We start from the raw sequence: 27,276 nt of genomic DNA, 5'->3' as shown, positions 1-27,276 counted from the left end.
GTAATTACGTGCTACGAGTTCTAAATTGCTGGAAAAATACTTCGCAGATGAGAATCATGTGGTGGCCTATTGAATTCGTCGTCTTTTAGCTTGCCTCTTGTAATGGAGTTGCGCAGAATTCCTACACAAAGACCAACAGTAATCCGCAAGCATTACTTCATTCCAACAGCCCTGATATCTTTGTTCCATAACAGATATGTCCTGATGGAATCTCTCACCATGTTCATCACTAACAGCTCCACAACTAGGAGGGAAAAAGTCTAGGTGGGAGCGGAGAAAATGGATCTTAAGGGTCATGTTGCATCCGAGGTTACAGTATTTTTGCAGGAGCACTGTCACCAAATGCTTGTAGTTGTCACCTCTTTTGTTGCCTAAAAATCCATGAACAACATCCTTGAAGGCTTCCCAAGCTTCCTTTTCTTTCTCCTCCAAAACTTGATCAAATGCAGGATCCTTTACAAGTTCTCTTATTTGTGGTCCGACAAAAATGCCTTCCTTAACTTTTGCATCACTTAATTTCGAAAATTTCTCTCTTATGTACTTAAAGGTCTGTCCTTCTTGGTTCGTAGCTTTGACAAAGTTTTTCATCAAACCAACTTGATATGCTGGGGGTGGAAGAAGAACGTCTTTTGGGTCCACAAGAGGCTTGGGAACGACATTTTTCTCACTAGGGTGAAGATTTCTTGCAGGCCAGTCTTCTTTAATATAATGCAATTTTGTATCTCGACTGTCCCACTTACATAAGAAGCAGCAATGCTTTGTGTAACCCAGTTGCATTCCTAAGAGTATGGTAATGACTTTTAGATCACCACAGATTTTCCGTTTGTGTTCATGATATTTAATTGAGTCCAAGAGAGCTGTCATATTTGCATATGTCTGCTTCATGTGAACAGCATGACCAACAGGAATAGATGAAAGAAGGTTCCCATTGTGAAGTAACATAGCTTTCAAACTAAGTTTGGAGAAGTCTATGAATAGCCTCCATTCAGTTGGATCATGGTTCAGATTCAAAGATTTCATCAAGCCTTTAATGTCGCAGCAAACAACAAGATTATTTTTCTTCTCAAAAGAGGGAAGCAGTTCCATGTGACGTTTTCTGTACTGTGAGAGTCTCACATCACTTTGCAGAAGATTCCATTGCTGTATTCAAGATCCAAGAATTTCTGCATTCTCCTTTGACAGGCCAAGGTCTCTAATGAGGTCACTCAATTCCGCTTGACTCAGTCTGTGCATATCATGTTTTCCCTCAAAATCGGGTACTGAACTGTTCTTCTTTTCTTCATAGACAATCCTGCCTTTATAGGTGGAGTCAGGCAGAAATAGCAGTCATCTGTAAGGTTTGTAGGCTCCCGCCAAATCATAGGCATTGCGAAAGCCATTGATCGTTTCTTCTTTTTCAGCCATTCTCGCAGTGTAACTAAACATGTGTTCCAACATATATGTGGAGCCAAGAGTTATCCTGGTCCACTACTTTCATACCAAAATAATACTAATAGGCAGTCTTTACAAGAGGTGTCAGATTGTGATTCTGTGAGAAAATGTTATTTCACCACAAATATAACAAAAGTTATTCACCATATTTACACATTTTTGTGGCATTTTTACAAATTTTACACTAAAAAAGCACTTGTGAACCAGAAATTTTGCACTAATTTGAGTAGGAACAACATGTAATTCTCAGTCACAGCAACAGTATCTATGTTTATGACTTACAAACAGCTGAAGATCATTTGTGTTTTGTTATTTGACAGGTGTGCCAACTCAGAAAAAAAAAAATCCCCCAAATTTAAAATCTTCTCTAAAAAATGAAATGTCACTTTATCTTCAAAACAAGAGCTAATCTATCATTTTTATGGTGATTTTTGAATTCAGCAGATGGAAATACATGTAAATTTACTATTTTTAAGCCCGAAACATTTTCATTGTTGCCCAGTGTTATTTTGCAGTTTAGTCTATTAACCTGTTCTACCATAAGTGCAGTTGGCAGAAAGTTATGAGCAATGCTCTCTATCAAATAAGTGCAGCAAATTAGCTGTAGAACTGAGAGCTGTAAATTTCTAGCTCTCCAATGTATCAGAATGCTACCAACCCTGAACCTCCTTGTATGTAGGGACTCCTTGAGTTGATTGCTATGCACAGAATTTGCTGGTCTGCAACATTCATGATATTTGACCTCCGTGGAACAGAAATCTCAATAACATTTCTTTGGACACTGAGTCACATGGATATCCAGGCAGTGAACTTGACGTATACATTATCAGTGGGGAGTGTGGTGAGGCATTGCCTTCCTTCACAACAGCAATTCACCTAGGAGTGGCTAATGTAACACACTACTAGTGAGAGTATTGCTTCTCATTTTAACCCTACTTATGAAAGTGAAATGTGATAGAAATTAACCAAGATGAGAGGCTTACTAAGATTAGAAATCTGACAACTTATTTGTACCATCTTCCACAGACTTCAAGAGGCTAGAGGTACTGAAAACCTCAATGTTATGGCACTTTGAATCACAATCATTGTCATGAATGCAATCACTAGACAAGCCATTCTTTGTTTCTTTTGGAAATGGGATGCACTTGTTGTCCAATGCTATTTATATGTTTATCAGCAGACTGCCTCTGTTCTCTCCTTATTGAGTGATGTGGCTGGACCTAGCAAAATGCACACTTTGCAGTGACAACTTTTTACTATTGGAACTAAACAAAGTAGACTAGACAACTCAATAACAGAAAATTGTCTGTCATGGACAACATGTCAGGGAGCAGGAAAGTGAGTTTTACATGGTTCTATGAGTTGAGTAGCTCATAGGCAGCCACTCATAACCACAGTGAAGAAGGGTCTTAGGAGTGGCTGTTGGAAGTGCAGTGGTGGATGTGGCACTCAGCGAAGGCAGCACAACGAATTGGGCAGTGAGAGTGACAGAAGCTGCGACAGTCAGGGTCCATTGTGGAGTGTTTACTGATTCAGTTATGCCCAGAACATGGCTAGCTCCAGAGGTGAAATGCTAACCTAAGTAATGCTGGCGGAACGGTATATCCGCAGTGTCATGACAAGTGACCACGCAGACTTAATTAGGCTCCCATGATCGCAACACTATCGCTATGTACAGTGGCAGCATACCACATAGGGGTGCACCCAAATGCTGTGATGGTTGCAAGAGGCTTGACCGTACCCAGTATTTTGACTTCTATTTACAAAAAACCTCCCAGATGAGGTAGGGACAGTACTTGACCACGAAACATACATGTGAGTGTGGTGACCAAAATATGCAGGGGGCCACCCTGCATACACCACATCCCTCCTGCCTTAGAAAGAGATGGTGCAACCCACTCAAAGAAGCATCACACACAAGGGAAGAGGCACACCATGGCTGCCAACACTGACTTCCAAACAACTTAAACTAAACAACAGTACAGTCAGCCAGTGTGCAAACATATTTCATAGAAATGACGGACATGTGGCTAAGAACTTTAACACGACCTTGCATCCCATAAGCAATTAACTGAAGCAAAACATTAAACAGAAACAGAATCCAGACATGGCATGAAAATTTGAACAAGACTTCGATACAATGGACAAGACTGCTGAGCATGGGGTGTATGACCCATGACATCTAATAGACGAGAATAGAAAAAGTACATAAACATTGCATAGCAGCTTCGTGAATCTCAGTGCTATTTGCACGGAAGATACAGAATTGAACCACTAATTAACACAATAAAATGATCCCAACACAACAAGCTGCATGGTGCAACAACATTGCAAACAACCTGACTGAAGGTGTCTCCTTTTGATACACACAACACTCTTTGTCACACTGTCTTAACACTTTTCATGGACAAGCACCCTCGAACATTGTGGGGGAAACTGTTTGCCTAGAGCCCATAACGAGGCGTGCACTTTCCTTGGCTGGAAGTGACTATTGGTACAAAAATGTGCATCCAACTGTTCTGACAATGAGTCATAGTCTGTGTTCTGCTGATGAGACTTGGAAAAGCTGACAACACAACTGAAAGATTTCTGTACCAGTGCAATAAAACAAGCACTGCACTGCGTACCATGTATGCTGTATGCAAGAAAATTCATCTCCACCTGCTGACAGTATATAGCCCAGTCAATGGGGCAGATATGACAAGATAAAATTACACACAAAGCTGTACATGAAAGTACGCTGCCACTGAACTGAAACTTGAACCTTGAAATGTTGAAGAAACTCAGATCAACAGCATCAGTGAAGAGAATTCACATGTGTACAACAATTGAACAGGCCACTTAAACTATGCAGAAAAGACAACTACTAACAAAGTTTTCACAAATATGCATAGACTGAGAAAACTGAGAAACTTGCCTTGTTGGAGGAATTGTGGAATGCGATGAACACCACAGCCTACAAACTGTAATAACACAAGAAACAAAAAGAGACTCTCCCATAGAAAGAACTAGTACACAAGCAACAATCCAGCCCCTTGAAAACCACTTGAACCAACTTGAAAACGAAATTCCTGCTCCAGCAAAACTAACTAGTCACAGCAAAATGCAGCAAAAACACACTTGAAGAATGCAGCAACATGAAACCTTTATACCTTATAGCCAATGTTCCATCTTTTACTGAGCAGTGTTGCTGTTTGTAGAAAAATGCACATTTTGCAGTGACTGCTGTTTATTACAAGAATTAAAGAAAGTTAACTTCTGAGAGTAAAAAATCTTCACAACTTGATAACTGAACAATGCCTAGACGAGCAGTGAAGAGAGTTTTTCATGGATCAACAAGGTGAGGTGCTTATAGGCAGCCACTGATAAGCATGGCGAAGCAGTGCCCTCGGTATTGAGTGTTGGAAGCACAGTGGCAGATGTGGTTCACAGTGAAAGTGGCACAACAACTTGGTGGGGGGCGGCCGTGGCAGGCGGTGTTCATTGTGGAGACTTGAGCAGTTCTTGATCCGTTGTAGCCCGGAACTTAACTGGCTCCAGAGGTGGAGTGCTAACCAAAGTAAGCCAGCGGAAGGACACATCAACAGTGTCAAGAGGACACATGTCCCGTTGGCTGTAAGTAGGCTCCCACGATCGCAGTGCTGCTTTTGGCAGCTAGCTTGCAACATAGTGGACTGGTTGGCATATCCGGACACTGTGGTAGCTGCAAGAGGCTTTGACTGTACTCTGTACCTCAACTTTTATTTATAAACAACCTCCCACATGAGGTAGTGGCTGTACCTGGCCCACAAAACATACACATAAGTATGGTGGTGGAAATATGCAGGGGACAGCCCTCCATACGCAACAGCCTTTGTTTAAGATTTTTCTTGGTCGAGGGCAGTTATATAAGGATTTGTAGATAATATCTAAACCATAGGAAGAATATTGTATCATTCTCACTCCAGTACTTTGAAAGTAATCAACATAAAGCAGAATGTAGGACTGTCAAGAGGACCCCTGTTGCATGCTTGGGCAATTCAAACCATGTTATGAAGATTGTTCTGTGTTTAAAGCATACTGTCCTAACTTTGACACTGGGCAATGCAATTGTCTTGCTCACCTTCAAGTATCGTAACATCTCCATGCTTCACCATAATTTTGTCTTCAGATATTGTTCCTTATAGGTTGCCTTGCTGTGCTGGTACTGCGAACGGCTGAAAGCAAGGGGAAACTACAGCCGTAATTTTTCCCGAGGGCATGCAGCTTTACTGTATGATTACATGATGATGGCGTCCTCTTGGGTAAAATATTCCGGAGGTAAAATAGTCCCCCATTCGGATCTCCGGGCGGGGACTACTCAAGAGGATGTCGTTATCAGGAGAAAGAAAACTGGCGTTCTACGGATCGGAGCGTGGAATGTCAGATCCCTTAATCGGGCAGGTAGGTTAGAAAATTTAAAAAGGGAAATGGATAGGTTGAAGTTAGATATAGTGGGAATTAGTGAAGTTCGGTGGCAGGAGGAACAAGACTTCTGGTCAGGTGACTACAGGGTTATAAACACAAAATCAAATAGGGGTAATGCAGGAGTAGGTTTAATAATGAATAGGAAAATAGGAATGCGGGTAAGCTACTACAAACAGCATAGTGAACGCATTATTGTGGCCAAGATAGATACGAAGCCCACACCTACTACAGTAGTACAAGTTTATATGCCAACTAGCTCTGCAGATGACGAAGAAATTGAAGGAATGTATGATGAAATAAAAGAAATTATTCAGATTGTGAAGGGAGACGAAAATTTAATAGTCATGGGTGACTGGAATTCGAGTGTAGGAAAAGGGAGAGAAGGAAACATAGTAGGTGAATATGGATTGGGGGACAGAAATGAAAGAGGAAGCCGCCTGGTAGAATTTTGCACAGAGCATAACTTAATCATAACTAACACTTGGTTTAAGAATCATGAAAGAAGGTTGTATACACGGAAGAACCCTGGAGATACTAAAAGGTATCAGATAGATTATATAATGGTAAGACAGAGATTTAGGAACCAAGTTTTAAATTGTAAGACATTTCCAGGGGCAGATGTGGACTCTGACCACAATCTATTGGTTATGACCTGTAGATTAAAACTGAAGAAACTGCAAAAAGGTGGGAATTTAAGGAGATGGGACCTGGATAAACTGAAAGAACCAGAGGTTGTACAGAGATTCAGGGAGAGCATAAGGGAGCAATTGACAGGAATGGGGGAAATAAATACAGTAGAAGAAGAATGGGTAGCTTTGAGGGATGAAGTAGTGAAGGCAGCAGAGGATCAAGTAGGTAAAAAGACGAGGGCTAGTAGAAATCCTTGGGTAACAGAAGAAATATTGAATTTAATTGATGAAAGGAGAAAATATAAAAATGCAGTAAGTGAAACAGGCAAAAAGGAATACAAACGTCTCAAAAATGAGATCGCCAGGAAGTGCAAAATGGCTAAGCAGGGATGGCTAGAGGACAAATGTAAGGATGTAGAGGCCTATCTCACTAGGGGTAAGATAGATACCGCCTACAGGAAAATTAAAGAGACCTTTGGAGATCAGAGAACGACTTGTATGAATATCAAGAGCTCAGATGGAAACCCAGTTCTAAGCAAAGAAGGGAAAGCAGAAAGGTGGAAGGAGTATATAGAGGGTCTATACAAGGGCGATGTACTTGAGGACAATATTATGGAAATGGAAGAGGATGTAGATGAAGATGAAATGGGAGATACGATACTGCGTGAAGAGTTTGACAGAGCACTGAAAGACCTGAGTCGAAACAAGGCCCCCGGAGTAGACAATATTCCATTGGAACTACTGACGGCCGTGGGAGAGCCAGTCCTGACAAAACTCTACCATCTGGTGAGCAAGATGTATGAAACAGACGAAATACCCTCAGACTTCAAGAAGAATATAATAATTCCAATCCCGAAGAAAGCAGGTGTTGACAGATGTGAAAATTACCGAACTATCAGCTTAATAAGTCACAGCTGCAAAATACTAACACGAATTCTTTACAGACGAATGGAAAAACTAGTAGAAGCCAACCTCGGGGAAGATCAGTTTGGATTCCGTAGAAACACTGGAACACGTGAGGCAATACTGACCTTACGACTTATCTTAGAAGAAAGATTAAGGAAAGGCAAACCTACGTTTCTAGCATTTGTAGACTTAGAGAAAGCTTTTGACAATGTTGACTGGAATACTCTCTTTCAAATTCTAAAGGTGGCAGGGGTAAAATACAGGGAGCGAAAGGCTATTTACAATTTGTACAGAAACCAGATGGCAGTTATAAGAGTCGAGGGACATGAAAGGGAAGCAGTGGTTGGGAAGGGAGTAAGACAGGGTTGTAGCCTCTCCCCGATGTTGTTCAATCTGTATATTGAGCAAGCAGTAAAGGAAACAAAAGAAAAATTCGGGGTAGGTATTAAAATTCATGGAGAAGAAATAAAAACTTTTGAGGTTCGCCGATGACATTGTAATTCTGTCAGAGACAGCAAAGGACTTGGAAGAGCAGTTGAATGGAATGGACAGTGTCTTGAAAGGAGGATATAAGATGAACATCAACAAAAGCAAAACAAGGATAATGGAATGTAGTCTAATTAAGTCGGGTGATGCTGAGGGAATTAGATTAGGAAATGAGGCGCTTAAAGTAGTAAAGGAGTTTTGATATTTGGGGAGCAAAATAACTGATGATGGTCGAAGTAGAGAGGATATAAAATGTAGGCTGGCAATGGCAAGGAAAGCGTTTCTGAAGAAGAGAAATTTGTTAACATCCAGTATTGATTTAAGTGTCAGGAAGTCATTTCTGAAAGTATTCGTATGGAGTGTAGCCATGTATGGAAGTGAAACATGGACGATAAATAGTTTGGACAAGAAGAGAATAGAAGCTTTCGAAATGTGGTGCTACAGAAGAATGCTGAAGATTAGATGGGTAGATCACATAACTAATGAGGAAGTATTGAATAGGATTGGGGAGAAGAGAAGTTTGTGGCACAACTTGACCAGAAGAAGGGATCGGTTGGTAGGACATGTTCTGAGGCATCAAGGGATCACCAATTTAGTATTGGAGGGCAGCGTGGAGGGTAAAAATCGTAGAGGGAGACCAAGAGATGAATACACTAAGCAGATTCAGAAGGATGTAGGTTGCAGTAGGTACTGGGAGATGAAAAAGCTTGCACAGGATAGAGTAGCATGGAGAGCTGCATCAAACCAGTCTCAGGACTGAAGACCACAACAACAACAACAGGTTTTATTGGGCATGCCAGTGAAGTAAGCAATGTTTGATCTCCTGTTACAGTACTCCTTATTTATAGAGGCATCTTATTTTAAGATTTCTCGAGTACATTGGGTATAGTGTCATCAGCTTGTTCTTTAGGATGCAGTGTTTTGATAACCAACCCTGCCATTAACACCTTCTTTGCTTATCTTCTAAATAACTAATGTAATGCTCATTAGGCTGTTGTGGAATGGTCATTATAGGCCTAATATGAAAAATAAATAAACTTACCTGAACTGCTCTCACAGTTATTGGCCGTTAGTCTCTCCTCACTTGTAGCTGATGGTTAATTTTCCCAGTCATGAAAGTGAAAAGACTATTGTCAATTAGGATGCAGGTGAATGGTAAGAGCAAAGTACATCCTGAGAGAAAATTCCCACCACTGTTGTTCACAAGCAGTTGGAAGGAAGTTTCTTGGATGGTATATTATGCATAACCATAGCAACAGAAATGACACCAGGATCCTATTAACTTCATCAGGGTGCTGTTGAACAGGATATTGTGTGTAAAACAAGTTTGCAGTTGTCCAGTCATTCTGACCAATAGCCTGGTAATAGCTATTGGATTTATTTCTGGCATTATATGTCACTCCTAATTATGAATTTGACATCCTGTTTCATTCCACTCAGAACTTATGCACCTTAATCTTTCATTTCCTTCTTTTCTGCATTTTTCTGATGTAGAAATTGTAGATAAATTTGAAATTTAGATTCCATCAAATTTTTAAATATTTGTGTGGACACCTGCCTAGCACTGGTTGTTTTATACTATGGTCATATATCTGTTTCATTCAGTGACTGGTAAATAAAAACTTGTGATTTATTGCATAAATTGCCTATATTAATTTTTTTACGTCCATTTTATTGATTAACAACAAAAAAGATAGTGTTGTTATAAAACACATTATTGTATGAATGGTGCAAAGTAGTGTACAGTTTACAACAAAATGCTTTTCTGTTGCATCTCAGGTGACAGAATATATGGAATGTAATTTTAATATTCACTTTTCTGTTTTGAGATGTTATGTTGGAGGGGGGGGGGGGAGGGGGGAGATAGGTATAGGGAGAAAGAGGTGGGAAAGAGGATGACATGGGGAAGGGGTGACAGGTAGCTTGGATGGAGGCAGAAGGTGTGTAGGGTGTAGGATAGGAATGTGGGAGGCAGAGGCAACAGGTACATGGGCTAGGAATGCAACACGCAGGTACTGGAACTGGAAGGGAGACTGTAGGATAGAGGTTGTGGGTTCAGCGAGTTAGTAGAGGCTGATGGCTGCAGGATTACAGGAGCAAAGGGAATTTGCAAGGATAGTTCCTGTCTGCATATTTCAGAAGAGCTGGTGCTGAAGGGGAGGATTCAGCTGGCATGGGTGTTGATGCAGCTATTGAATTTGAGTATGTTGCACTCAGCAGCTTGTTGGGGCCATTTGGTGGTCAACTCTGTTCTTGACCACAGTTTGGCAGTGGCCATTCATTCTGGTGTACAGCTGGTTGGTTGTCATGCCCACATAAAATGCTGTTCAGAAATCACAGCAGATCTGGTGTATAATGTGGCTCTTTATACAGGTGACCCTGTTTCTGATGGGATAGTATAAGCCTGTGACAGGACTAGAGTAGGATATGCCAGATGGGTGAACTTGGTAGGACTTGTACTCGCATCTTCCATGGGAGTGGGACGTGCCACAGAGATGGACCCAGATGATGCGTAGCTTGTGTGGTCAGTGGAATTTCACTTTAGGAGAGGTGGGAAGAATCATGGGTAGGATGTGCTCATTTCTGGGCATAATGGTAGGTAGTCAAAGCTCTGGCAAACATAGTGGTTCAGTTGTTCCAGTCCAGGGTAATGCAGTGGTCCTTTGCATCTGATTATTAGGGCTGATGGGAGGAGGATTAGGAGTGCGGGAAATATCTGGCAGTCTAGGTCTAGGTGGTTAGTGCCTGTCTATGAAGACCTTTGTGAAAGCATCAGATGAACTGAAGTTACTTTTTGGTGTGGAAGGGTTGACATCTGTCAAAATGAAGATGCAGTTGGTGGTTAGTGGGCTTGATATGGACAGAGGTATGGATGGAGCCATCAGGGAGGTAGAGATGAATGCCCAGGAAGGTGTGATGTTGGGCTGAGGAGGACCAGACAAAGTGGATGGGAGAGAAGATGCTGATATTGTGGAGGATGTCATGGTCCTGGCTCCAGATCATGAAGATATCATCAATCAATGTGAACCACACACAGGATTTGGTGTTTCAGGGGTCTTGGAAGATTTACTCTAGATGACCCATAAACATGTTGGCATAGGAGATGATAATGTAGGTGCTCGTGGCTGTGCCACGAATGTGTTGCTGTATCTTCCCCTCAAAGGAGTAGTAGTAATTGGTAAGATGTGAAAGGAATGAGGAAGTGTGTTTGGTGTCATAAGGATTTTGGGAGAAGCAGTGTTCAGTTGCAGCAGGGCCATGGGCATGATGGATGTTGACGTGGGGGAAGGTGGCATCAACACTGACTAGTAGGGATCCAGTTTGTAATGGGATGAAGATGGCTGAGAGTCAATGAAGGAAGAGGTTTGTATCTTTGGTATGAGGGCCCTGTTTATGGACCATCTAGAGGCAACCTTCCTGGTGCCCCAAAACCCTGAACCCCTCATGTGGTTCAGGTTCACTGATTATATTGTCATGATCTGCAACCAGTACTGAGACAGTCTATCCTCATTCCTCTGCAACCTCAACACCTTCTGTCACATTTGCTTCATTTGGTTATTGTCAGACCAATTTGCTACATCTACCTCTCTAATGGTTCCATCCATACTTCTATCCCATATTAAAACCACTAACTATCAACAGTACACCCATTTTGACAACTCTTACTCCCATTTAGTAGACAGGTCACTTGTGGATGGTGTATCTGCAGTGATGACAAGTCTCTTGCCCAGTATGCTGTAGGTCCTACAAAGGTCTGTGTAGTCAGACACCATCCCCCAAACCTAGTTCGCAAACAGATTTCCCACATCATATCTTCACACATTTTTAATCCTCCCACCACCCCCAAGAAAAAGCTGCAAAGGAGCTTCCCCTATCACATAATCTTACACAGCTTTGTCTATTCCCTATACTAGTATTCCACCACAATCCCAGACAGGACAGTATTTGTTCATTTCTATGCCACTCCAAAATCTTTGCCACAGGGGTCGGGGACCATATCTCTGTGGTAGATCCCACTCCAAAATCTTTGCCACAGGGGTCGGGGACCATATCTCTGTGGTAGATCCAAGTTCAAGACCTGTCCGATTCACCCATACAGCACATCATGCTCCAGTCCTGTCACAGGCTTTACCAACCTCTTCAGAAGCTGTGTCACCTGTGAAAGCAGCCATGTCATATCCCAGCCCAGCTGCAAATTCACTGCAACATTTTACGTGGTCATGACAAACCAGCTGTCCATCAGAATGAATGGCTGCTGCCAAACTGTGTTCAAGAACAGTGTTGATCACCCAATGGCACAGTGCACTGTGGTGTGCTACATGCTCAACTTCAGTGGCTGCTTCAACTGCATCCTCCCCTGCAGCACCAGCTTTTCTGAGTTACACAGGTGGGAGCTATCCTTGCAACTCATCCTTTGCTTCTATAATTCTCCTGACCTCAATCTCTGCTAATCAGCTGCATCCACACTCTCTGTCCTACAGTCTCCTATTTCTCTGTCCTGTCACCCTCTCCCAATCCACTCCATCGTGTCATCGTCATTGTGTGTGGCACGAACTCACTGGCTCCAATGCCTGTGTGTCACAGTCCTAGCTTGTGCACATGCTGCCTCTCCTTCCCTCATTCCTAACCTAGCCATCTACTGCCTCCGACCGAGCTGTCAGGTACCTCTCCCCAACCCCTGCTACTGTTTCCAACCTCTTTCTTTTTCCGCCCATCACTCAAGCCTACTCTTTGAACAGCAATTTCAGTAGTGTGTATTCAGCTGTAACAGTGTGTGTGTGTGTGTGTGTGTGTGTGTGTGTGTGTGTGTGTGTGTGTGTGTGTGTGTGTGTGTGTGTGCGCGCGTGTTACTCAGGGAGTGATCTACTTTACTCCTAAATTATTTGCGTTCTGCCAGAAAAACCAAATTTGTATTTTATTTTCTTTACCAGCTTCATATGAAAAGGAAGCCACAAAGGTTTATAGTTATGGGACCTCGGAAGCATAATATAATCATGATGCGAGTTGTACAGCTTTCATTATTATTCGCAAGCATGAAGCATATATTTCTGCATTTTTATCTACTTTGTTCATTGTTTCATTTGATGCAACTGTCTATTTAACAGGGCTGTAGATGCTGACCAAGGAAATAATGCTGCAGTAAGATATGCTATCATTGGGGGAAATACCCAGAATCAATTCAGTATTGATAGTCTTAGTGGAGAAGTCTCTCTGATGAAACCTCTTGATTATGAGACAACTCGAAATTATAGACTGGTGATACGCGCACAAGGTAATTATTACATTAAAGTAAGGTCTGTGTTCAGAACTGTCAATATTTATTAAAATTTTGTTAATATGTGATTCACTTGAGTTCTGAGAAAATTATGCAAAAAAATTTACTTCCTTTCTATTGTCCATATAGTCATTGCCAAGTCCTATGCATCTATGATTTCTCAGAAATAACACTGTAAAGACTCAGGAGTACATGCCTTTGCGGTAATTGTTGAAGATTACTTTGTAGACACACACAGCTACTTCCGGGGGCTCAAAATATTAGAAGCCAGCTTACAAAGCTAAGTGCTGTATCTGGTGGTTGTGTATCAGAATTTTGAAACTATAAAAGACTTTGTTATGAGGAATTGACACATTAAAAAAAAGTATCATTTTTGCTAGAGTTTGTTATATATGTTGGGAAAAGGGACATTATTGGGTAAAAGAATTACCACATCTGAAAAGATATGAGGTGGGAATATGAACCTCTCAAGATATTTTACTGAACTAATGTTTTTGTCCATCTTCACAGATTTGTCATGTGCAAATATAATTTATTTATGCACACAATGTAATGATTAATTACAAACAAGTAATCGTAAGACTGCTAGGAACATCTGTATCAGTACTTCAGTTTTAGCTCAGAGGCAGCTCAGAAAATCAAAGGGTTTTGACTGCATGCTTGAACTTGTAGGAGATGATTCACTGTTTACTTTACTGCCCCCCCCCCCCTCCCTCTGCCCTCACCCCCCCTTCTCCCCAGCTCCACCCCCTCCTCCCCAAGCTCACAAGTATTTGATGTTGAAACTATGGTGCCCAAAGCGAGTTGTGACTTGGTTTACACTTGGAGGCATGGACGGTACACTGTAAGACTAGGTGTGTCAAACATCCTTGCAGAACTACATGTAGCTACCTTCTCGATGTTAGCAGGGAGCAGGCTCGTTTGAATCTGTCAGTGGATATTGTGACAGATGAGCCTTTGATATTGACGTGAAACATTTTGTTGTTGCTTGCTAATATTGTGTAGGGACCACGGAGAAGTTTTTGAAGAGCATGATGTCAGACAAAAACCCCTTTGCATGGTTTTAAATCACAGAAAATGAATGGTCATTGATTAGAATGTTCTTCAGAAATCACAGGATGGAGCTTGTGTATCTGCGATGAAAATGTTGAGCATAATCTGAGGTTTCAATAACAGGGTATTTGATTGTTTTCTGGACATCGCCTTAAATGGTTAATCGTGGTGGTTTTTTTATGCTGGTAACATGCTTTCTTTCTTCTTGAATGTCAACATTAAAAAAAAGTAAATGAAATTCAAATAATCTGAAAGCCCACTAAAATGCTCCATTGGAATTGTGTGGTGCCTGTGATGTCACTGGCTGGCTTGCTGGTCCTGCAGTCTTAAAAGCTCTTTCATAGTGATTTCTTGTTTTGAATTTACGTTTTGGAAGATGGGTAACAAATGGTGTGTAGTACCACATTGTACAAATACATCTATAAAAACTCATGAAAAATTGTTTTTGAGTGTTCCAAAGAGTGAGAATATGCATAAAAAGTGGTTCGACTTTGCTGGAAAGTGCCACCACATCAATTCACAAGTTCCCCAATGTAATTAAAAATGTCTTGCACTCTGAAGTTGACCTTAATTCACCTCGGAGATATGCTTTCCCACTGTCGCAAGGAAGGACAGCGTCATCCAACAAAATTCAACTCGCAGTGAAAATTGGAAGAATTGACTGATATTATAGTAAAAGTTACAAGCGTCATTTAGTAGGTCTGTTGGGAGAGCAATGGTCTGTACTTCTTTATAAGTAGTTATTCTTAGAGTGATGGTTCAAATCTGGCCCAAAAGAATATTTTAACTTATTAGTAAATGACTCAACAGTCTCTCATATGAAAACCAAATCACAATTACAAAACTTCACCCCACCAATCAGAAACATAGTATTGTCAATTTTTCCTTGCTGTTTACATGCACTTACATTTGCAATCGCTGTTCAGAAATGTCACCTTCAAGAAGAGTTTTAGTTAATGTACCTGTGCACTTTTTACTTCATTGGAAAAAATTCTTATTTTATCTTTGTATTGGCCAACTAGGATCCCTATTCTCTACATTTTCATCATTTTATGTAAAGATAAACTAAGTCTGCTTCAGACACTGATGTTAGTTTCCACTCCCAAACATCATAGCCCCTACGCTTGTGTTGCATGCGTGGTGTAGGTGCTTTGTATCTCTCCACATACAAAATCTCAACATCCTACACCTTGTTATATTGTGGGCATGTGGTGATACCTTCACCACTAGCAATGCTGTCCAAATATTGAATATATGTACACAAATTAAATGCATTTGTCCTCAGCTGTCCATTTCTCAGACTAAAATTAATGCAATACTGTACATAATACATCCCAGCATCAAAACAACTGCCACAATCATTGCTTGATAATGCTATCTTTGTATTTCACATAACATTTTAAAAACTTTACAACCCTACCAGGATTCAGACTTAAAACCATCTGCTTCATAATCATACATATTATCTGTTGTGCCATGGAGGCCCACAACAGGTGTAGCTCTGTTGGGTTGCCTTGTATACAAAGAAATCGGAACTAAGATTTGCCAAGAATTTTATTGTGCTTTGGTTCGTAGTTGATAACTGATGGGCAACAGTCTATATGTTAGATATGGGCTCGCTTGTAAAACGGTCTACAATTCCATAGTTTGAACGATTTTAATGATGTTGCAGCGAGAATATCCATCCTTGCACCTGTCTCCACGCTAATTGGATGGAGAAAAATGCATCAACTTTCAGGTTTCCACTATCATCATTCACAAAATTATTATCTGTTGTTACTTAAAAGATTTAAATGCTTTTTTCATCACTAAATAGCTAAACTGTTTGCAGCCGAGTGACTTTAACTAACGGTCGTATAACACATGTAGGCCTTTGCCCTATTACAAGTCTGTGATGTCACCAGAGCTTAACCAGCAATGGAGCATTTTTGCTCACATGACGAAATCTTGAAATTTATTGATTTTTTTAAGCTTTAATTACATAAAATTAACAGATATCTTGTGAGAATATTGACCAAAAATGCTATTTGTATGTTGTAATCACTCAGAATAACAACAGTTCCTTAATACAGGAAAATAGCATATCAATAATAAAGTTTGATGTGTAAGCAAAGAACTCTCCACTATTCAGAGTGTCTGCTCGTACATTAATTCAGCTGCTGTTGTACTGAGATCTTCTTTGAAGGCTGTCTGAAGGTCTAGTAGAACAATATGTGGGCTGTCAGTGCAAGGCTCTGTGGCATGGCATCTGGACAGGGCTTTAATTGCTGATAAAGCTGCTCCACAAGGTCGTAGCAGCAGGGTGGTATACAGAGGCACGAATACAGTTCATGCTGAGTAATTCTGATGGTGCTTTAAATAGATATGACTGGACTTGCTTGCCATGATCAGTAGTGACACGGAGAGAAACCACAAAGTTCAGGAACCACTCATGGAATGAGGTTATGGCTACAGTTGGTGCCATTGTGTCTTTCATAGGCCAACGACAGAAATCGTCAGTTGCTTTCAAGCAGTGTTGGTAACATTCCGACGGTTGCAAAGGTTCAATGAAGTCAGTGTGGGCATGTTCAGAGCATTGTCTCAGTGGGACAAATGTGCCAAGTGAAGCTGTTACATGCTGAATTATTTTGTTGCACTGACAAGAATTGTACTGGTGAACAAATGCCTTACAGTCTTTTTTAATACTGCCCAAATAAATGGCATCATCATCAGTCATATGGTACCTTTTATTCCTGGTTGAGACTGACTGAGAAGAAACAAAATCACTTGTTTGTGCAAATCAGCAGTAACTAACGTTTGCACTTGTGGCATTGATACATCACATCCAAGTACTACACTCGATTTTGGTATTTAGATGCGCTGGAACTGTAAGCCCGACAATGCTTTAAGGCATGCCTTCTGCCTTCAGGTTGCTGTCAGTTTCCTGGCCATTGGCAAGTATATGAAGTCAAGTTCCTTTGCAAGTGCATCAGTGTGAGGTAATGCATCTGGTGGTCCATTCTGCTGACCATCAAAATGATGACTGTCAGTAGTACATTACCCAGTGGAATCCAGATGTTGTAACTGGTGTGGTGATGCCTTGTGTGGCTTCTGAAAGAAAGCAAACACCAGTAGTTTATGATTTGTGAGGAATGTAAAATGTCTGCCTTCAAGCATGTGCCTAAACTTTTTGATTGAGGCATACACTACATAGAGCTTGCAGTCATATTGTGACCAATTTGCTTGCAAAGATAATAATTTCTTATTGAAGAAAGCTAAAGGTTTGCCAGTCATTTTGCATATGTCATTGTAACAGGGCTCCAATTGCAGTTGATGATACATCTACCACAACTAAGAGAGAGGTATGTCAGGAAGAGGAGGAGCTAAAATCAAACCTCTGCAATAGCAGGTTATACTTTGACCAAGGATGTCAGTCCACTACAGCATGTCCAGGTTTAAGTGGACTTTCTACTATTTCATTGGGGTTCTACCAAGAATGCAAGATTGCAAATAAAACTCTATAGAAGTTGGTTAAGCCAAAGAAATGACATAATTTCTCATATTGTATCGGGTTGGGGAAACTGAGAAATAGCTTTCACTCTGTTTTGAGGTAGCAGTAATCCTTGTCTGTTGATAAGGTACCTAATCATTAACCCATGTTCTTGTAGCTCAGACACTAGTTGCTGTGGATGTGCTAGATGGTCTGCCTCGTTAGATGACATTACGAGCAGATCATCGAGGAAGACGTTGAAAAATTCAACATCTAGTTACTTCATCCTTGAAGCACAGGAAAACGTGGGTGGCATTGCACAGTCCAAATGGTATTTGCACAAATTCGTGAAGTCTGAATGAAGTGCAAACAGCAGTTTTAGATACATCTTCCAGTACAATTGGTATGTGATAAAAAACATGGACAAGATAGATTGTGGTGAAAGCAGTCTTACCATGATTGTACAGAGCAAAGTCTTCAATATGTGGTGGAGGATAATGATCAGGTATTGTTTTGGCATGAAGCTAACGATAGTCACAACATGGACGTCACCCGTTATTCTCCTTAGAAACTATATGAAGTGGAGGGGCCTAGCTACTATTTGAAGTGTAATAGATCCTTTGTGCTGATATAAAAGAAAACTCTTGCTTTGTCATCTTTAGTTGGATGTAGATGAAGAGGCTGTGCTTGAACTGATAGTGAATTGTGGAAGATTACTTTATAGACACAGGCTGTTACTTCTAGTTACTGCTACTTCCAGGGACTCAGCTAAAGTGCTGTAGTTTTGTATTACAATTTTCAAGCTATAATAATGTGCATTTCCAAATAGCTGACACATTTTTAAATTAATTTTTTTAAAGTATCATTTTTGCACGAGTTTATTATAGTATGTTGGGAAAAGATACATTGGTGGGTAAAAGAGTTACCATATCTGAAAAGGTATGAGGTGGACATATAAACCTCTCCAGATATTTTACTAAACTAATGTTTTTGTTCATCTTCACAGATTTGTAGGGTGCAAACGCAATTTATTTACACGCACAGTGTAATGGTTAATTACAAGCTCATCTATGTCAATACTTAATGACAATGGTGTAGTGACAGTGTAATGTACCTTTGAGTGTGTTACCAGTGCTGTACTAGTGAATGTACAGGTGACTACAGGAAACTGATGAAGCAGGTTATTGTACAGTGAATCACCTGCAATCACTTTGATGCCCGTGTTGTTGGCCCATTATTGGTGCCAATGAGTAGACAGCTGTGTTGTAGTTTCAGGAGGGTGTCGATTGCAAAGATCTGAGAGGAGACTGTAAAAATATACGAAGTTCGCTCCAACAATTGGGTACAGCACTTCAGCAGTAATTCTCATCAAAGATTGAAATTAAGATATAAGCTGTGTAACAGTAAATCCTAATGGAACATCCATTCACAGTATACAGTTGATTGCCATTGGTATTCTGCCATGGAAGATGAGAAGAAGGGTTAACTGGTAGATCAGCCCTGCCCAGTGAGAAATTGCAGCTTAGCAGAATGCTTTGTTATGAACAGTCAATGGCTGAATGGTTTGAAATCAGTCACTACTACTATTGATTTCTGATGGCATTTCCCTTGTCACAGAGTGGTTGTCACTGCTGAGATTCAGCTCAAAATTTTTTGTGATACCAGCAGGTTTTTTTCCCTGGTGCACGAACACTTGTTTCCGCCGGAAGAGCATCACCATCATGACGCTTATGTGGAGTGCTATATTTGTAAGACTGATAGACAGTTCAGCTGCTTGTGCTTGCACTGCTTCCAGAGACGTCTCTGTTTTGGCAGAGGCAGTTGCAATGCTTGTCAAAGGATACATCTGGACTAATCTGTCAGCAATTTGAGTGAGAATATTAAGGTTACCAGTGCAAATCGTGAGCATTTTGTGTGAATCCGCAGGTAAGTTCTAGAGCCAAATATTCTACAGAATATCATTGCTAATTTCATTGCCCGCCAGCATGTGAAGGTGATGAAGCAGTTGAGATGTTGTGTGGTAGCCGAATTCTTCACTAAGGAGCAATTTTTCAAGTTGTTCAGCTTCTGACTGCAATAAGTGTGTTGCAGGCACTTGTTTGATAGATGTGTGTTTTTCAGTGCTTGGCAGTGAAGCTAAGCTCTCAAATGGGGCAAATCACAGTACTAGATTGTCTGACCAGAAGTGCAGCGGTTTCACCACAGTTGGACCAACAAGTAAATTTCTTGCTAGTAATGCTGTGTTTGTCATGGCAAGCATTGTCTGTGCGACACAATTGTTCATGAGAGATTCTGCGTGGCATAGTTGACACGAAAACTTAAGTGTAATGCGCTTTGTTATTCTGGTGTCTGACTCAATTTTTCCAGGGTGTGATGCAATCACACTGGCTCATGATTCATGAATTTGGGGCCATCAGATGTCATGTGAAAATACAAATTATCTACGTGCACAACGTAATGGGTAATTACAATGAGTAATCATAATCGTAAGATTTGCTAAGATTGTGTATTTGTTTTTAGCTCAGAGGCAGCCCAAGAATCTAAAAGTTTATATTGCAAACGTGAATTATGTAGCAGACAGTTCACTGGTCACATTACTGTCCAAAGATTAAATTAAAGTGCTTTATTTGTTTGATGTGAATTTGGAAGATATGATGGCTTTAATATATGCAAAAAGCGTGACAACGCCGCTATTCAGCACAGTCGGTGCGGTACTTCATAGGCCTGCAGTGACTTGATAACAAACGTGGAACAGCTTGCCGTGAATGGAACTAACTCGCCATGCAAATTGAACTGGGGATGTGGAAATGTGCACGTAACAGTAACTCAGCATGTGGCTGGCATGGATGGCTAATGAATGATCACACAACAACTCTCTAGCATGAGTGCTAGGCAGGGTCCACAGTGTACTAACTCCACAGGAGTGCTTCCTTGCTCCGCTTACTGCCACTTGCAAGTAAACACGGACATTAGCAGATCTGCGAATATAACGCAAGGTGTGTGCCCTCCAAGGCAGATTCTTGAACTACTCCACTGTTCTACTAATGCCAATTCATCTGCCTCCATCAGAATGTCTGCTGGTGGAGATACTAAACCCATCCCCCCTTAATAAGCCATGTATGGCCGAAAATGACCAGGCTTGGGTCACGACCTCGTGTGTGGAACTGGAGAGAGTGCCGGGGAACCCAGCAATGGACCGATTGCCGAAGAAGGCAACATAGACACCGCCAGGTCCAGCAGAAGAGTGGAAGGACGTGGAGGCTGCAGCAATGATGAGTCCATCAGTGGCAGTAGGGAGGAGGCCACCTATATTGTCAAAGAGGAAGTGGAAGCGGAGTGGGGGGGGATTCAAAATTCTTGGATTCCACAATGGCAGGTGGAGACACGAGCAACACTGGGTCGAAGGATGTAGGTGATGGGAGGCAGGTGGTGGGTGCGAAGGCGGTGGCAACATTAGGGCATTCTGCCACAGGTTGGTGCCTGCTCTGGCAACAACGTTGCAGTCAACTCTCCCACTCAGCCAACTGGAAGGATGCAGAGGAGATACTTCAACTGGGCTTGGGTGCAGATGCTTGGCATGATTAGTCAGCAGCTTCTCACCAACATCCGCCACAAACAAGTGCCGACCTTTGTGGCCCACCTGAGACCCAGTAGCAACTCCAGCTGCTGGCTGGAGGACCAGACCTAAACAGCGGCCACAGGAGGAAAACGTGGCGTGCCATGGTGATCCGTGGCATGAAAATCAGTGTCCGTCCAACAAATACAGGAGACCCCACTGGTGGTGCCCAGGCAAGCGTTCCACTGGACTGCACCTGTTGACCAGCGTCTTCCACTGATTAGCCAAGAAAGTTGACAATGCATTGTCACAGGAAGAGGCAGACATAGACTTCTTCATTTGGGTCTAGAGTGTAGCGAAAAAGTGCTTCGCCTCAGAGTGAGAAGTCAGATGAAATGGGGCTATAGCCATATGCTGAATACCATTGCAAAAGTCTTCAAACGGCCACAACACCCACTGCTTACCATTACTGTGCACAAGGTTGCTGTCTGATCTCTCAATGGCAAAACTAACTGACAATGCGTGAACAGTGGCAGTTGACAACTCGGACGATAGGTTGGCTACATATGGGAAATTTGACAACACACTGGGCACCAACAACCACATGCTTCCCAAAAATGTAGTGAATTGATGTGTACCCTGTCCCAAGAGCGCTCTGGGACCATGGAGACAACTGGTGTGGCAGTATGTCCTTGTTCTGAGCACAAGCCCCCAAAGGCCATACCAGATTTTCAATGCTATGATCAATCACTGGGCAGTACATCTAATGTCGCACTCACACCTTCATCTGAGTCATACCCCAGTGTGAAGCATGCAGCAACTATACAATATGATGTTGCAGTGCCAGGGCTCAGCCCTCGACAACATTGCTCCTTTGTGGTAAGCAAGAGTATCTAAAGGACCTCCTGAACAACATTGAGTTGAGAATGGAGGAGAAAATATCCACACCTGACAAGACACACTCTGACCAACTCTTCTGAACCGCTGAAACAATTTTCTGGAAAAGTGAGTCAGTGGCTCACGTGCTGTCCATGGAAAATCTGGCAGAGTCTGCTACAAGGCGTCATCCCAATGCAAACATGAGAGCCTCTTGCTGGGTGGACCCCAACAGTAGCGACAAAAATGCATCAGCAATGGCATGCTGGGGGGGCAAGGGCCAAATAAGGAAACCAACAGGTTGTGGTCAGTGATGAACAGGAACTTTGCTCCGTACCGGAAGATGCTGAAGTCTTTGACCCTGAAAACAGTAGTTAGCGCATCATTTTCCACCTGTGTGTAGTTCTGATACTGGAAGCATCTTTGAAGTGCAAGTGGTTGCTGTCCAGGTTCCAGTGGGGCAGGACGACACATATGCCTTACTGGAATATGTTACAGACCAGGGAGAAAAGGTTTACCAGATGTAAAAGAATCCAAACAGGGATTACAACACAAATGCTACTTGAGAGACTGAAAAGGCCATTGGCAATCCACAGACCAGACAAACTTAATGTCCTTCTGACAAAGCCAGTTAAGAGGCTGGCAGACAGTGCAGCCTGTGGAATGAACTGAGCATAATATAAAATATTACCTTAAAAATACTGGAGCTGTGTAAAGTCATTGGCCTCTAGTACCTGACAATGGTCTTGATGTGGTTGTCCATGGGAGGGATACCACCTGTATTAAGCACAGGATCCAAAACAATTACACTTCACGGGGAGAAAAACTACACTTCTCCAGCTTGCAAAGGCCATTCTGTAGGAGGCGTTGGAAAATTGACTGAAGGTTCCGTAAATGCCTGTCACTCAAATATCATCAGGGTAACTGATACAACAGAAAATATTCTGAATCAACTGCTCCAAATAGTGTAGGTAAATTACCGGCACAGATGAAATTCCGAAAGACAAGGTGATGAAACAGATAAAGCCCAAAGGTATGTTCAGGACCAGGAAAGTCCAGGAAACTGTCTGCAGTGGCATCTGCAGGTAAGCATCGCACAAGTCGATGCAGGAAAAATACTGACCCTCTGACAATTTTGTCTTCCGTGGAATAGGATATGAATTTGCAGCACATTGCACATTGGCCATCTGTTTAAAATCGCACCTAAAGTGGGTGGCGCCTTTGGGCTTCTGAATTACCACCAAAGGAGTAGCGACTCGGCCTTTACCTTGTCATGCATATGAAGGAAATAGAGTGGGGGCAACAAAATTTCAGGATCACTGCCGGCGTGAGAGAAACATACCTCAAAATTGTCTGCCTGGCCCAATATATTCTCAAACAGTGGGCTATATGACCACAGTAAAGAGTCCAGGTCACGAAAAGGAATGGATTGGGACACTAAATTCATGATTTGAATGGTGAAAACAGGAAAGATGTTGGGTCTGAAGATATTTTGGGCCAACGGTGAATAGACCACTAACAATGTAAGTTGGGATTACACATTCTTGTAATGTGTGGAGATGGAGAATTGCTGTCGCAAGGGAATGCACTGTATGTTGTAAGACACAACCTGATGGAGTGGCTGGAACTCTGAGCACCCCAAAATCCTTTAAGTATCCAAATCAATGAGACTGTCTGATGCCCCTGTGTCTATTAGAAATTCGACCAGTAGCCCATCCACAATCAGTGCAACGAAATACACTGCGGTGACATGCATGGGACCTTGGAGGCAGCCCCCAAGTCCAGTGAAAACACCATGGTGCCTGATAACGGACTCATGGCCTTTCAGCTTGCCAGGTGACCTATCCATCAGCATACTCCACACATGACCCCCACATGCCACAAGTGACAGTTGGGGCGGGACCACTGACATGCCCAGTGAGTAGGGGGAACGATGCCGAGGACCCAAAGATCACTGCTGGAGGGAATTAAGACACTATGAGTGGTGTGAACCTGCTGAGGTAAGACAGGGTGTGCCGTGACACCTCTAAATGGGCATTTTTAATGGCAGCAACACGAGGCAACTAGGCGGGACGTGAGGCCGCAAGGAATCCCATGGGGTACCAAGGTCTGCTTACCGTGCACACCCAATTGAGCCATCTGCAACTATCAGGAAGGATGTTCCTCACTGCCACCATAAGCTCATACAATTCTGCAATTAGGGCAGCATTAGCTAAAGAAGGCTCGGACAAGGTCAACACCCTCATCTGAACCTTGTGGTCAGGAGCTAATCTGACAATCATAAGCGGTTGCACATCTTGGGCATTTGAAATGACACTTGTGCGAGAGGCCCTGCAAGTCTCCAATCCAGGCAACATATGACTGTCCAGGGCACTTATGGTGCTGGTTAAACCACAACAGTACAGCTACCAGATAAGTTTGATGGCCGTAATATTGCGTAAGCACAGGCAACTGATAAAACTCATCAAAGAAAAGCTTCTTGTGCTCAGAGGAGGAGTTCAGTTTTTGGACAAATTCATATAAACCCAGGCTGCTGGACAACATCCACTGGATCGAAGATATGCTGCATGTGACTGAGGAGCAAGAACCAGCACATGCAATTATCACTCATCGGAACTGGCAAATGGCGTCAGGGACGGCAAGAATGGAGAAGAAAACTGCCCTTCCTCCCCCCCCCCTCCCCCCCAGCCCCCATCAAGGCAGGGAAAGGTGGCAAAGCAAGTCTGCATTCTGAGTTATTAGTGCCTGCGACTGCTCCTGTTGTTGTTGCAGAAATGCCATGTTCATGGTTGGCCAAAGTGAACATGGGGAAAGAAAAAGAAAACAGGGGTGTCACACATGTAAGAATGTCGTTTGTTAACACTTCAGTATCTGCAGAAGGTGTGATAGCTCCACTACTTGACTTGGTCAGTGCGGTACTTCACAGGCCAATGGTGGCTCAGTAACAGCAAGGGAGCAGAACTCTGTGAATGGAACTAACTTGCCGTATGAACTTCAGGAAACAGAACACCCATTCCCATGGAGACACAAACACAACAATAACTCAGCATGCGGTTGACATTAGCATCTAAAGACTGGGCACGCAACCCCTCTCAGCATGAGTACTAGGCTAGGTCTGTGGTGGTTTAACTCTGCAGGAGCATTGCCTGCTCTACTTGCTGCCAGTAACAAATAAACATTGATATCAGGGAGGCTGCAGATAAGATGCGACACGTGCGCCCACCATGGCAGGTTTCCTGAACTACACCGCAGTTCTACCCATGCCAGTTTATCCATTGTGATGTCCACTGGTGGAATACTGAAGTGGCAAACAAGTTAGAAATTCAAACTTTAATGACGGTGGAAATATGAACTTGTAGAGTTTTGGTAGCATACTAGTTTCTGAAGTCAGGCATCTATTTTGAATACTCACCTGAAGATGAAATCTGAACTCTTCACAAATTTTCTAACTTTGTTAAATTGTTCAAATATGTTATTATGTTTTGTCTTAGAGGAAGATGCCTTTTAAGATGTTAAGCGTTTTTGAATTCATTTACACCTTCACCGGGAATGGCCTCTTTATTAATAGCACTTAAACTACATCTAATCCTCCTTGTTTTATCTTCCAGGTAAAATAACTCCTGACTTACAATTAAAAAAAGTGAAATCCGTTTATCATTTTGTGTGCTTTTTGGTCCTATGCCATCTTTAAAACTGACAGGTAGTTAAATTTTTCATTTCTTCTAATATTTTTTTTGCATTGTAAATAATTGTTTTGCACTGGTGATATTTGAGTAAAACTCTTAATTATGAGATCTGTTCAAAAAATTCCAGAACATTGTCCACAAAGTTTTTCTACGCTTCCCTTCTTATTGTACATGGTCTCCTTCGAAATACTCTCCTCCACAATTGATACACCACTCCCACTGGTGTTTCCGCTTCTGGAAACAGGCTTGTTATTCCTGTTGCTGGATTCTGCAAAGTACCATCTGTGAATTTTCTTTTATCCAGTCTATCATTGCAAATCTTTGTTCTTTTAAGAAAGTTTTTAACTTTGGAAATAAAAACAAGTCTGCAGGGGCCAGGTGTGGAGAGTACTGAGGATGTGGCAGCACAGTGATTTTGTTTTCTGTGCGATAGTCATGCACCAACAGGGAAGAATGTGTGGGTGCGTTATCGTGATGCAAGAGCCATGAATTGTCTCGCCTCATTTCAGGCCGTTTCCTTCTCACATTTTTTCACAGACGTCATGATAAGTCCCAATAGAAACATCGATTAACAGTTTGTCCCTGTGACTTGAATTCACGTTGAACTAATCTCTAAAAAAAAAAAGAAAAAAAAAAAAAGATAAATAAATAAAATCAGCATGGCTTTGACTGTTGACCTGACCTGACGAACTGACGAGCTTTCTTTTTCTTAGAGAACCTTTCCTGACCCCTTGTGCAGATTGAACCTTGGTCTCAACATCATAACTGTAGGCTCACGTCTCATCTTCAGTTATGATTCTCTGAAGGAATATCTCGTTCTCAGTTTCATGATCCCAAAATCTCTTTACAGACTGTGAGGCGAATGTCATTCTGGTTATGGCTCATGAGCCATGGGATGAACTTGGCGGCAACAAGATGCATTCCAAGATGCTGTGTCAGGCTTTCATGACATGATGCAACTGAAATGTTACATTCATTTGCAATATCTTGGACAGTCGGTCTTCGATTGACATGCACAGTTTTGTTGTTGTTCCTGACATGAGTGTAGTCGGCAGATGTCGAAGGGCGTCCTCAACGAGAGTCAACTTTAACTTTGTCTGGCGATTTTTAAAACGTGGACAATTCATAACACTTGAGTATGGCTTAGCACTCATCATCATAGCCTTCCTGCATCATTTGGTGTTTGTGTGTGTAAAGGTTTTCTTGAGTTTCATTCTTTTTGCTCCAACTCACTATTGGCACAAAATTACAAATGTTCAAGACTTTTTTGAACAGAACTTATATGTTATTTTGCAGAAAAAGATTTTCTTTTCTTTTAAAATTTATTTGTAATATCACATATGAAAAACAAGACCAGCTTGATTTCTCTCTCTCTCTCTCTCTCTCTCTCTCTCTCTCTCTCTCTCTCTCTCTCTCTTTATCTATCTATCTATCTTTATCTCTCTCCATTTCTGTCAGAAACA

General features: G+C 41.9%; 1 protein-coding gene across 1 annotated transcript in view; it reads left to right on the top strand.

The window, feature by feature from the left end:
* LOC126412603 (protocadherin-like wing polarity protein stan) overlaps positions 1 to 27,276 on the top strand; it is a 345,349-nt gene that overhangs the window by 11,079 nt on the left and 306,994 nt on the right. The window contains exon 4 of the mRNA XM_050082273.1: positions 13,004 to 13,170. Within this exon, the coding sequence (XP_049938230.1) occupies positions 13,004 to 13,170 (167 nt within the window). The remainder of the gene's footprint in view (positions 1 to 13,003; positions 13,171 to 27,276) is intronic.

The sequence above is a fragment of the Schistocerca serialis genome, chromosome 1 (assembly GCF_023864345.2).
Source record: "Schistocerca serialis cubense isolate TAMUIC-IGC-003099 chromosome 1, iqSchSeri2.2, whole genome shotgun sequence".
NCBI classification, from domain to species: Eukaryota; Metazoa; Arthropoda; class Insecta; order Orthoptera; family Acrididae; genus Schistocerca; species Schistocerca serialis.
This window is presented reverse-complemented; position numbering and strand designations above follow the sequence as displayed.